The sequence below is a fragment of the Rana temporaria genome, chromosome 3, assembly GCF_905171775.1.
Source record: "Rana temporaria chromosome 3, aRanTem1.1, whole genome shotgun sequence".
Lineage (NCBI taxonomy): Eukaryota > Metazoa > Chordata > Amphibia > Anura > Ranidae > Rana > Rana temporaria.
The window spans coordinates 200448044-200461680 of NC_053491.1; the positions used below are offsets into that span (position 1 = coordinate 200448044).

At 42.7% G+C, this 13637-nt stretch overlaps 1 protein-coding gene across 1 annotated transcript in view; it reads left to right on the forward strand.

Moving 5' to 3' along the window:
* The first annotated feature begins 417 nt into the window (after positions 1-417).
* SOCS2 (suppressor of cytokine signaling 2) overlaps positions 418-13637 on the forward strand; it is a 41909-nt gene continuing 28689 nt past the window's right edge. Inside the window, exons 1-2 of the mRNA XM_040344127.1 lie at positions 418-847; positions 3494-3765. Of these exons, the coding sequence (XP_040200061.1) occupies positions 816-847; positions 3494-3765 (304 nt within the window). The 5' untranslated portion in view covers positions 418-815. The remainder of the gene's footprint in view (positions 848-3493; positions 3766-13637) is intronic.

The following is a 13637-nucleotide window of genomic DNA, read 5'->3' on the forward strand; positions in this document are numbered from 1 at the left end:
TAGTATAGACCATGGATTACTATAGATATAAGGAAATTAGACTAGTAATCCTTGTAGTAGTATAGACCATGGATTACTATAGATATAAGGAAATTAGACTAGTAATCCTTGTAGTAGTATAGACCATGGATTACTATAGATATAAGGAAATTAGACTAGTAATCCTTGTAGTAGTATAAACCATGGATTACTATAGATATAAGGAAATTAGTAATCCTTGTAGTATAGACCATGGATATAGATATAAGTAAATTAGACTAGTAATCCTTGTAGTATAGACCAGGGATTGTAATCTGTGTAGTAGTCCAGGTGGGATTGAGAGTAGATTCGTATAGCAGCAGAGTTGTAGGTAGCCCAGTGTGGACTGGAGTTGTTGTTTAGAATCCTGAGCTGACAGCCGGTACACTTACCGAACACACTGGTGAGTGCTTGGGATGTAGGAAGGGGTGTAGGTAGATTGTGGAAAGGTGTGACTCCTCCACACACACAGTACGGGTAACGATCCTACCGCTGAGCCGCAGACGATAAATGGCTCGCCGTTGCCTGCACTTCTCCGAAGCGGCCAGAGGTGGCAGCAGAGGGGCGGTGAAGTAGCGCTCGGTCACGTGAGTGGATTCCTGGAAAGTTCCTGGAAAGCGGCCTTTGTATTTACCAGATATGGGGAGGGAGAGCCCGGCCAGGAGATTAGGGAGGGGGGAGCCGCACACAAGGAGCGATGGCTGGTGGGGTGGGGGGTGAAGTCTTATAGAGTCTTATACATACAACCGTTCCATGGAGCTCCGCTCTCCGCCGGGACTTCTCTGCTGTGTCGGGCTATGGAGCCGGGACCACGACTGATCCCCGCAAGGTGTGTGTGTGTTTGTGTGACACCTCCATATCGGGGGGGCTGCCTGTGTGTGACAAGGTGAGATCGGGGGAGGGGGCGATCAGGGACACACGTCTATGGATACGGCCGATCTTTGTGTGTGTGCATTCCTAGACAGACCGAGGATGTACTCTGCACCTGTGGCACCATCGGGCGATCTACAATCGGGATCATCCCAGACACATCGTTATGGATACATGCCGTCTGTATATTCATCCCAATCATCATCCTCCTACACACACCTAGAGATCGGCCAACAGATTTGTATATTCATCCGATCGTGCTAGTGGGTGAAGATCTCGTTCTGTCAGTCTGATCGTACTACATGGATATCTCTATCTTCTCCATAGACCTGTGTCCCTATGATCCCGACAGATCTCCATCTAGGTGAAAATCTATTTATATTGGTCTGATCGTTCAGGATCGATCTTTATACAGGTGACCAGACCTTTATGTCAGTATGATTGTCCAAGATGGATCCTTATATAGGGAAATAGATTCTCTTTCAATCTGATAATACTAGACAGATGTGAATATGTGTCTGCTCATCCTAGATAGACCTGTGTGTCCTCTGATGGTCCCAGACAGATCTTTATCTGTGTGCATTTATATGTCGATCGTCCAGGATAGATCTTTTATAGCCTTCGATCGTCCAGGATAGATCTTTTATAGCCGTCCAGCATAGATCTTTTATAGCCGTCCAGCATAGATCTTATATCCTTCCATCGTCCAGGATAGATCTTTTATAGCCTTCCATCGTCCAGGATAGATCTTTTATAGCCTTCCATCGTCCAGCATAGATCTTTTATAGCCTTCCATCGTCCAGCATAGATCTTTTATAGCCTTCCATCGTCCAGCATAGATCTTTTATAGCCTTCCATCGTCCAGCATAGATCTTTTATAGCCTTCCATCGTCCAGCATAGATCTTTTATAGCCTTCCATCGTCCAGCATAGATCTTTTATAGCCTTCCATCGTCCAGCATAGATCTTTTATAGCCTTCCATCGTCCAGGATAGATCTTTTATAGCCTTCCATCGTCCAGCATAGATCTTTTATAGCCTTCCATCGTCCAGGATAGATCTTTTATAGCCTTCCATCGTCCAGCATAGATCTTTTATAGCCTTCCATCGTCCAGGATAGATCTTTTATAGCCTTCCATCGTCCAGCATAGATCTTTTATAGCCTTCCATCGTCCAGCATAGATCTTTTATAGCCTTCCATCGTCCAGCATAGATCTTTTATAGCCTTCCATCGTCCAGGATAGATCTTTTATAGCCTTCCATCGTCCAGCATAGATCTTTTATAGCCTTCCATCGTCCAGGATAGATCTTTTATAGCCTTCCATCGTCCAGCATAGATCTTTTATAGCCTTCCATCGTCCAGCATAGATCTTTTATAGCCTTCCATCGTCCAGCATAGATCTTTTATAGCCTTCCATCGTCCAGCATAGATCTTTTATAGCCTTCCATCGTCCAGCATAGATCTTTTATAGCCTTCCATCGTCCAGCATAGATCTTTTATAGCCTTCCATCGTCCAGCATAGATCTTTTATAGCCTTCCATCGTCCAGCATAGATCTTTTATAGCCTTCCATCGTCCAGCATAGATCTTTTATAGCCTTCCATCGTCCAGCATAGATCTTTTATAGCCTTCCATCGTCCAGGATAGATCTTTTATAGCCTTCCATCGTCCAGGATAGATCTTTTATAGCCTTCCATCGTCCAGGATAGATCTTTTATAGCCTTCCATCGTCCAGGAAAGAGCTTTATACAAATGACGAGGGCTTTATGTCAATATGATTGTCCTTGATGCCTCCTTATATAGGTGATCATACTAGACCGATGTGTATATATGTATAATCCCCCCAGACAGACCTTCCTATGTGTCTGATCCTCCTAGATAGAACTGTGTCCCTCTGATCCCAAGCAGATTTTTATCTGGGTGACTATATTTATATCGGTCTGGTCCCTGATCGCTATTTATATCCATCTGACAGTCCTGTATAGGAGAATAAAACATTCTATCGATCTGAGTGTGTGTGTGTGTAATATATATATATATATATATATATATATATATATATATATATAATATCTCTACACATATATATATATATATATATATATATATATATGTGTAGAGATATTATATATATATATATATATATATAATCTCCTAGACAGCCCATTCTTTCCCTCTGATCATGCTGTAGGTTGCTGTACCTGTCTTAAGCCCCATACACACTATTAGATTTTTTGTCTTCAGATTTACCAAAAACCATCTAATATGAGGTCAAACCTTAAGAGTTTCCATTTGTATGCAATCAGACAGGCCCTTGCTCTACAAGGTTTTGGTAAATCTGAAGGATAAAAATCTGCAAAAAATGTATGGGGTCTTATGCAGGTAGGTGTTCAGTGTAGGAAGGAGGCAATCCGTTTATTGGATGTAGATTGTACAGAGTGATGTGAGGTCAGATCGGTGTTAACCCCCATACATTGTATGATATGTAGGACACCCCAGTGCACCATCATGGTCTGTACATCAGTATGGTCATTGTCCGGACAATGAGATCAGTATTGGGTGGGGGGCGGCTCCTCGTTCTAATCCATCCCATTTGTTGCTTTCCAGGAAGGAGGAAGATATAGCCAGGGATCTCTTGGACCATGATCACCTGCAGCGGGCAGTAGAGGTGGGCTCTGACCAACCACCCTCAGTCCACCCTGATCACCTGCCTGCAGGGAGACTAGCTACCTGTCCAATGACCCTCCGATCACCCGACACCACTGACAGCGCGAGCACCATAGAGGACGGACAGAACGTATCATCACCGGGGGGCAGCGAGGAGAGCCCGGCCGGGGAAGACCGTATTGCCGCCTCCATGGTGGAGCTCCGGAGGTCAGGTCAGTTCATTCACACCATAGAGATTGCTACTACTACCATTGTGTTCTCTGGTCATTATTGGTGTCTTTAGATCCACACATGACAACCCTGCACTGATTTCACACTATATAACTGCACAGTTAGAAAACTATATGTGTGGTGTCATCTAGAACACCGTTTCTAAACTGCAGTCCTCAAGGCGCCCCAACAGGTCATGTTTTCAGGATTTCCCATAGATGAAACAGCTGTGGTAATTACTAAGGCAGTGTAAAATAATGGAAAACCTGACCTGTTGGGGTGCCTTGAGGACTGGAAAAACTGATCTAGGAGAATGAATCTCAGATCACTTTAGGAAGAAGTGCAAAAAAAGTGGGGTTGATTTACTAAAATTGAGAGTGCAAAACATGGTGCAGCTTTGCATGGAAACAAGTCTTTTTCTAGGTTTGTTTGTGAAAGCTTAATTGGTCAAGCTAAAGTTAGAAGCTGATTGGCTACCATGCACGGCTGCACATGCATTTTGCACCGGTTTCGGTAAATCAATGTCCTGTGTGTGTGTTTTTTTTTGTTTTATAGTGTGTATGTGTGTGTGTGTGTGTGTGTGTGTATATATATATATATATATATATATATATATATATATATATATATATATATATATATATATATATTCATTATTTTTTTTAAATAGAAAATATATATATATTTATTATTATTTTTTAAATAGAATATATATATATATATAATATACACGCATATTAAATATTTTTTGTGTGTGTGTTGACCCCAACAACAGTTGCAGTAATCTAGGGAACATCATTTATTGCTCCTCTTAAAGAATAATCCAGCAACTTCAGGCATCCCTGTTGCAAGTCCTGTGGAATGCTCTATTTTCACCTAAATGGATACATTGTGATTGTGCAATGCACCACTTCTGTATAGAGTGCAGGATATTTAATGATCATAATAATAATAATATAATTATTATTATTAAGCAATTGTAGCTCTAGACCCAGTAAAGGTGTGATCAGATAGATTTCAGCAGATAATCGTTAAAAGGAAGGCGATCCGTTTTAGACCGTATATTGGAGAGGTTCGGGTTCCTGCCCTTGCTGGCGGTTGTCTAGAAATCTCCAGTCAATGTAATGCTGCCAGACATCCTTATTATCCCCTGGGACTTGCAGGTGGGGGCTGAGGAATGATGACGGCACCTAGAAATACGATCAGTGCTGGGATAAAATGTTACGTTCCTGTGATGTGACGCGGCATGCTGTTGTCACTTTGGAAGAAGCTGGTTTCCTCCTGCCCATGTCAGATGAGGTCTGATCTGTCATAACAGAGCTTTTGTGTGGAATACAATTAGTTTTCTTTGTCACTGGCTGATCCTGAACAAAGGCGTGCACACGCTGTCCTCTATCTATTCTACAGCGAGTCTGCAGCTGGCTCTACACCCAGCATTAGATCAGTGGGAATAACCTAAAGGCTAAATCTGCTATTCAGGGTTTGGGGAGGGTTTGCCGTTTTCAGCTATCCTAAATGTCATCTGCGTTTGTGGTTTTTTTTTTTGCAATAAAACTTCATAACTTTTAATGGATATTTAGTTTATACTGCCTTATATGGTGCTTGTGCCTCCTGTGATAGTATAGATTATGCTAACCTTAAGATTTAATAAATGATGCATATGCTTTCCATGTGCATATTTAACAATGTCTGCAGGATCAAAATGTACAATACATGTTTTTGTCTAGAGCTGTTAATTTAATTCCTATACAAAATCACTATCGACTGTCTAGCAAGCACCAAAAGAAATCAAACACTAGTTGGCTCCGTTTTGTAGTTGGAATTGGTAGTGAATTTTGTTTCCTACTGCTAGTCACATGACCTATGCCGTTGCACTGCCCTTATGCCAAACTTTTCAATGTTGGTAGCCTGAGATGAGGGTTTAGACTCCATGGTTTGTTCCCCTAAGAGGAGGTTGGTTAGCATGTTGCCATAGAAACTGTTTAACGTCGGTTAGAGGGGAAATCATGTAGTCCCACGAGAGACCTTTACCCCCCCCCCCCCTTAGAGTAGAAGTGAGTGGAGGTATGGTAGTAGAGGTGTAAGATTGCGCCATTGGTAAAGGTGGATGCATTTTTTTGGCAGGTGTTCTAGCCAGGGCCAGCCTTAGATGTTCAGGCGCCCTGTGCGAGCTAATCCTGTGGCACCCCCCCCCCCCCATCTTCACCCCTCGCCCCCTGGTCACCTAAACATACACAAAGAGGAATGCCACCGCGGGTGTAATACAATTGCGCAGGGGGGTGCCAGTCTGACACCCCACCCCCAGTGTGTGGCTCACCCCCCCTTAGTACGCATCTGGGTGGCCGCTCGGCGCCCCTGTTGCCCATGGCGCCCTGTGCGGCCGCACAGCTCGCACACCCCAAAGGCCGGCCCTGGTTCTAGCCACGTGTGCTAACCTCCAGGGGGGAAACTAAATGGAGAAGTAAGCCTTATGCTGGCCATACACTATAAGAAAATTCGGCCGACATTCGGCCGTTAAGAAAGATCTTTCGTTTTTCGGCCAGTTAATGGGCACAAAATCGATAATCGTTTGGACGTTTTTGAGCCCAAAAAAACAAAGGACAAGTTTGGAAATTTTCTGCCGAACGAACGATAAATCGGAAGGTTAATGTGTTTCCCGTCCGAACTTTCTGCACTAGGTATATGTAAAAAAAAAAAATGAACCATTTTTTTTTTATGTCCACTGAACAATTTATTGGTCATTACATGATGGCACTATCATTTGCGCTCACGAACGAACTTTCGTTTTTCGAAAGTTGGTTCAGACGATTTTTCGTGGAGTGTATGGCCAGCATTAGGCCCCTTTCACACGGGGCGGATCAGTAATGATCCGCCCCGTGAACCTCCGCTTGCTCAGTGGGGATCGCTCCGTTGATCCCCACTGAGCCCGCGGATGACAGGGCGGTCCCCGCACACACTGTGCAGGGACCGCCCTGTCTTTTCTCCGCTCTTCCCTATGGGGGGGATTGGATGAACACTGACCGTCTGTCCGTGTTAACCCGATCCGCCAGACGGATGGAAAAGTAGGTTTTTCCTCCATCACACTTTGGCGGATCGGATTGGGTCGGATGTCAGCGGGCATGTCACTGCTGACATCCGCGGCTCCATAGAGGAGCACGGAGCGCCCGTACAGGTCCGCCTAAAAAACTGACAGGCGGACCTGAACGGGCCGCCCGTGTGAAAGAGCCCTTAGGCCCCTTTCACACTGGGGCGTCGGTGGTAAAGGCCGCTATTTCTAGCGGCGCTTTACCGTTGTTTTTGCAGAGGTTTTCGGCCCCTAGCGGGACGCTTTTAACCCCCGCTAGTGCTCGGTAACCAATCGGCTTCCAGGTTTTATTATCAAAGCGTAATTGAATAAGCTGAAGTTGGAAGCTGACTACAATGCACAGCTGCACCAGATTCTGAGTGCACCAGTTTTAGTAAATCTTCTTGTTTTTAGAGGCTGTTTAAAACTGTCAACTCAAAGTGTAGCCAGAATTGTTTGATAGCTAATTGAAGCGCCTTATTACAAATCCTAAAAGCGTAAAGCGCATCAATTGACCTTCTACTAAATGTTTGTTCTTATAGGAAGGAATGTTCTGTTTTTTTTTTTCTTTTTTTTAAATGTCATGATTGTTTAGCACAGAGCTCTGTATGATCATGCGTCACTTCATTTCAAGTGTGAAAATTACTTTATTCATAGACCTTGCCATTTGTGTCTCATATTCCATCTGAACCTTGGGCATATAAAGGTGACCATTGCTGGCAAATATCATCTAAATGTCTTGAATTGTGTAAAACTGGCTTGCAATCTGAGATGTTAGAGCTAGCAAGGGGTCTTCTAGAATATCTCATCTAGTGAATGTTTTCCGGACCTTGAGAAATGCTTCACTGGATAAATGTATGTATTCCATTCCCATTGTTTGCTTCCTGCAGTTTATTACACTATTGGCATTGAAAGCATCATAATGCTACACGCGAGCTAAATATTATGCAACACACTGACTGAAGCTTTCTAAGCTAAAATAAAATGCATATAGGTATGCGTAGAATTAAAAACAAAAAGGGGTTTATTTTTCAATTGAATCTAATTTAGAAATTGTGTGTAAATAGTCCCCATATATTTTTGCCATACTTTATACCATTTTCTTATTTAGTTTTAGATTTGCCTTCAACTATGGCCTCTGCCAGATTGCATACAAATTGAAAGTGTTCAGGTTTGACCTCCATATTGTATGGTTTTGTTAAATGTATACAATATTTTATTTTGTACAAATGTTCCTTAAAGCGGGGGTTCACCCTATCAACGAAAAAAAAAAAAAAAAATTTTTTCTTTTACCATAAAATCAGGCATTGTAGCGCAAGCTACAGTATGCCTGTCCTGAATTTTTTTACCCCCGTACTCACCTTGTACGCGTAGATCGAAGATACCGGGGAATGGGCGTGCCTATGGAGACGGAGGATGATTGACGGCCGGCTCTGGCGCGTCACGCTTCTCCGGAAATAGCCGAAATAGGCTTGGCTCTTCACGACGCGTGCGCATAGCCTGTGCGCAGGCGCCGTGAAGAGCCGAGACCTACTCCGGCTGTCTTCGGGGAGAGTGACGTGCCAGGGCCGGCCGTCAATCATCCTCCCTCTCCATAGGCACGACCATTCCCCGCGGGAGCCGAAATCTACGATGTCCGATTACAAGGTGAGTCCGGGGTTAAAAAAATCGGGACAGGCATACTGTAGCTCGCGCTACAATGCCTGTCTCGATGGTAAAATCGTGTCGGGGGGGGTGAACTACCGCTTTAATGTATGGCCAGCCTTGGGCATGGGGGGTAGGTTGCCTTGATGTGCTTTCATGAAAATGCACATTCAATAGTAACTCATCTAAATAAAATGCAATGTAAAACGCGCACCACACAGGTGTGAACTGGCCCTTGTTTTCTAGGATAGTAAATATAACTATTCTGAGGTAAAAATTAACGCTCTATTCTGCAAACCCTAAAACTTTGTTGGAGCCAGAATGCCCACTCGGTTTATAATTTATTATGAATATGCCTTGAAGCCAGATTTAGCATGCTGGTTGTATATTATTATTATTTTATTATTATTATTTTCCTTTTTGGAAGGACTTCAAATTCTTGTAATGTGATTCTGTGCTTTGTGACCTTACTGTAAGGTTGAAGTGTGTACGTGCGTGCATGTGTGTGTGTGCGCGTGCATGTGTGTGCGCGTGCGTGCAATACATTGACCTTGGACATAAGGTGCATATTGAACTCAGTAGTGAGCTCATTAACCACTTACCGCCCGACTCATTTACATATACGTCGGCAGTTTAAAGATGGATATCTCGGTAACGGCAGCAGCTGCACGATAATGGTGGTCTCTGCAGTGAATCGCCGCAAGATCACTGTTATTGGCGTCGAGAGATGCTCTCCCACGCCCTCCGCAGCTTACTGGAGCTGTCGGTAGTGGCAGAGGCGATTGGGATCTGTCAGTGGCTGGGTATGGATACGAGTGAGGGCAAGATGGCCCCCACCCGTCTCCATACCATAGCAGGGCGGAAGCAACATCAAAACGTCACTTCTGCCCATACGTCTTAAAGGGACATTTCTTGTTTCTAATGACACAATTATTTTTTTCCTTTTTTTTTTTTTTTGCATTTAAGTCCAAATATAAAATCTGAGGTCTTTTTGACCCCAGATCTCATATTTAAGAGGACCTGTCATGCTTTTTTTTCTATTACAAGGGATGTTTACATTCCTTGTAATAGGAATAAAAGTGACCCAATTTTTGTTCTATTATTATTATTATTAATAATAATAATAATAATAATAATATTATTATTATTATTATTATTATTATTATTAATAAAAAAAAATCTTAAAAGTGCCCCGCCCCGACTAGCTCACGCGCAGAAGCGAGCGCATACGTGAGCAGCCCCCGCATATGAAAATGGTGTTGAAACCACACATGTGAGGAAATTTGACTGGTTTGCTGATTTTTAGACAGAACTGTATTATAATATATGCTGGCCATACAAAAAAAATATCCTTTAAACAAAAAAAAAATATTTAATTTTAAGAACGTTCATTTGGGGATTTTTGTAATCATTGGTGGGGTCAAAGCAACGTTCTTTTTGACCATAGTGTCCAGAAAATTTTAAGGAGAAGAATGAAAATCCCTTTTGACCAACAAGTTTTCTAGACGGATTTTCATTCAGAAATATCATTCATTTTAAAACTAAATGTTAAAAGCAAGTGAAATTTTCAAATGGCATTCTTTCGTTCAGCGCATGTACAAAGATTTTTCGTACTGATGTCACTGGCTCCTTCCCTGTCAGTGACATCTACACAGTAATCTGTGGCTATTTTTGGCTCTAAACACTGTATAAATGTTAATGGTGTCAAAAGTGTTCGCTCTGTCTGCCGCAATGTCGCAGTCTCGCTCAAAATCGCAGATGCCCGCCATTACTAATAAAAAATAAATTAATAAATGCCATAAATCTAACCCCTATTTTGTAGACGCTATGTTTGCGCAAACCAATCAATATACTTCTTGCAATAAAATCTTTTTTTTTTTTTAATATGTAGAATACATATCGGCCTAAACCTGAGAGAAATTTTAGTGTTTATTTTTTGGGAAAATGTATTATAGCAAAAAGTAAAAACTATTGATTGGAATTTTTTTTTTTTTTTTTTTTTTGTGTCGAAAAATAAATGCAGAGGTGATCAAAAAGCTCTATTTGTGGGGGAGACATCAATTTTATTTATGGGTACAATGTCGCACAATTGTCAGGTAAAGTGAAGTGCGAAGGAGTATACATCAACAACCACTTTAAAAAAAAAAAACCTCTGTTATACTTTCTCTGTGCAATGGTTATGCACAGAGCAGCCCTGATTCTCTTCTTCTGGGTCCCCCACTCATGCTTCTGGCTCCTCATGCCTTCAGAGTACCCCAATAGCAAGCTGAAAAGTAAGAGTGCCCCTATGCAGGGGTAGGCAACCTGGGGCCCTCCAACTGTTGCAGAACTACCATCATGCCTCTGAGAATAATTGTAATTGCCAGCCTTGCAATGCCTCATTGGAAATGTAGTTCCACAACATCTGGAGGGCCACAGGTTGCCTACCCCTGCATAGCAAGGTAAAAAACTTCTGCCTTTAGAACCACTTGCTTCCTGCCCAGGACTACATGTCCCATGAGGCATTGCTCCTTGCGCATTCACAGGTTCTCAGGTACTTGCTGTCGTATGGACGGTGTACTGTGCTGCACCGTGCTGTATGTGTGCTGCACTGTATTTCCTGATATGTAAACATATAATGCATGCAGGTCAACTAATTGGCTGGCTGATTAATCGATTCATTAATTAATAAATAGTTGACAACTATTTTCATAGATTGGGTGTCGATTAATCAATTAGTTTTGGCCCTAGTTGGAACCTACCTTGATTCTTGGCTGAATATTCTGCACCTTATATTCTATTCTGCTTGTTGGAGGGGGAGGGGGAGAGAGAGAGAGAGAAGGTCTGCCAAACCACTGCTTTCATAGTAAGGTAATAATCCCCCCCCCTTTTTTTCCCTCTCTAATCCCAATGAGTAGAACTTTTGACAATGATACACCTGCTCCTCCTGAGCTTTAATTTTAAATTGCTTTGTTTATTTTTCAGAAATTGTAATTGCATGTACATATACTTAAAGTGGTTTTAAAGGCTTAAGGTAAAAAACTTGTGTGCAGCAGCACCCCCTGCCCCCTTAAACTTATCTGCGCTCGATCCAGTGAAGAGTAGCGCGTCTCCCCACCCTCATTGGCTGTTGCTACTGTAAATCGCAGCCAGTGAGCCAAAGAGAAAAAGAGCGGGGACGAGGCTGAGCCTCACTCCATGTGTGAATGGACACACAGCAGCGTCTCCTTACCTGCTCTGTGCAAAACCACTGCACAGAGCAGGTAAGTATAGCTTGTTAACTACTTCCCGCCCTTTCAATAGTAAATTGACGTCCGGTAAGTGGTTATGTTATCCTGACTGGACGTCGATCAGTGATGCGGGGCGTCAGTCTGACACCCTGCATCTCCGATCTCGATAAAGAGCCTCCGGCGGAGGCTCTTTACCACGTGATCAGCCGTGTCCAATCCAGGCTGATCACGATGTAAACAGGAAGAGCCGTTGATTGGCTCTTCCTCACTCGTGTCTATCGGCGGCTCTCCCAACAGGGGTGTATACGCTGATTGTTTATCAGAGTAGCCCCCCCCCCCCCCCCCCCCCCCCCCGCGGATGCCCAAATGGGCACTGACTGGCAACATAGGCACTGACTGAAAAAAATATAAAACAAGTGATGCCCAGCAATGCCATCATCCGTGCCGCCTATGAGTGCCCATCAGTGCCACCTTATCAATGCCCATCAGTGCAGCCATATCAGTGCCCGTAATTGAAGAATAAAACTCACTTATTTACAAAAAAAAATACAGAATTTCCCAAATTTTCGGTCTTTTTTAAGTTGCGCAAAATATAAAAATCGCAGAGGTGATCAAATACCACCAAAAAATCTATATTTGTGGAAACAAAATTATAAAAAAGTTGTTTGGGTACAGTGTAGCATGACCGCGCAATTGTCATTCAAATTGCGACAGCGCAGAAAGCTGAAAATTGGCTTGGGCAGGAAGGTGCATAAGTGCCTGGTATGGAAGTGGTTAATATTAATAAAAAATGGTACCATTCTTTAAAAAAAAAAAATATTCCAGATATGGCAATTTTTAAACTAGATGCAATTTGATCGCCTAATTGGACAAGGTGGGGAAGCAGGATGGTAACTACGCGATTTCCGAACATTTTGTACTTTAGAAAATAAAAAAAAAGCTCTGTTACACATGTGAAGCAGGTGACCTGTGTTCTGTAAGCAAAAGTGCAGCTGCTCAGCAATGAACTCGGAAGCTAGTGGCAATTGCTGTAGCAGTGGTGTCTACGATAATTCCTTTTCTGTATCGCCATCTTAAAAACTTGTGTCTACATATGCAGCACAGGTGTCTTCCAGGTATCTAGGACTTGGCAGACTGTGTACACACAAATCCCACCACCTGTGCATATCCCCAAACACTGCCAGCTATTGGCATATTACTATACTGCCCATTGGCATTTGTGCACACGTGCCATATAGTTGTGGCATAGTAACATTCTGCCTCCTGGGATAGCTGTGATGTAGCAATCCCAGGAGGCAGCGGGGCCCAGCTTAGGCCAGAAACCTAGAAGTGCTGCAGCACAAAAGTAGTAAATAGAATAGAACGTTGTTGCAAGTTCTATGGAGTATGTTGTCTTCAAATTTTTTAATCAAGGCACTCTAATAGCTGTGCAGCTGGGTTTCTCAGCAGCTTTCTCGCTCTCTTCCAGCAGTGACTTGGTACCCTTCCAGGCTTATATGTAAATGGCTGCACTGTATTTAAAGTGAAAGGTTATCAGGTGACTGCTGGAAGAGTGAACAGCATGAGATAAAGCTGCTAAGAATTGGACTACAGCCAAAAATGGAGTAGTATGAAATTTGAGGATTATTTGCTCCTCTGTGCCTGAAGCCACAGATGGCAGTGAGGACAAACTCTGCTACTGCTTGTTAGGAATGCATACATACTTGAATGTCCATATATCTGGAATTCCCCTTTTATGAAATTCTTGATTGACCTAATCATATTGTAATAGATTAATTAATTTCCTGACACAGATTCTCAGGGTGAAACCCATTCTGCCGTTTGATTCAAATTAATAAGGTGAGATATATAGATCAGACAAAGAATCTACATCTTGCTCACCTTTCAGCTCAGTCCCAACAGGATGGCCAAACCCATTTATTGGTCCTTTTATCAACAATATGACATCACACACACA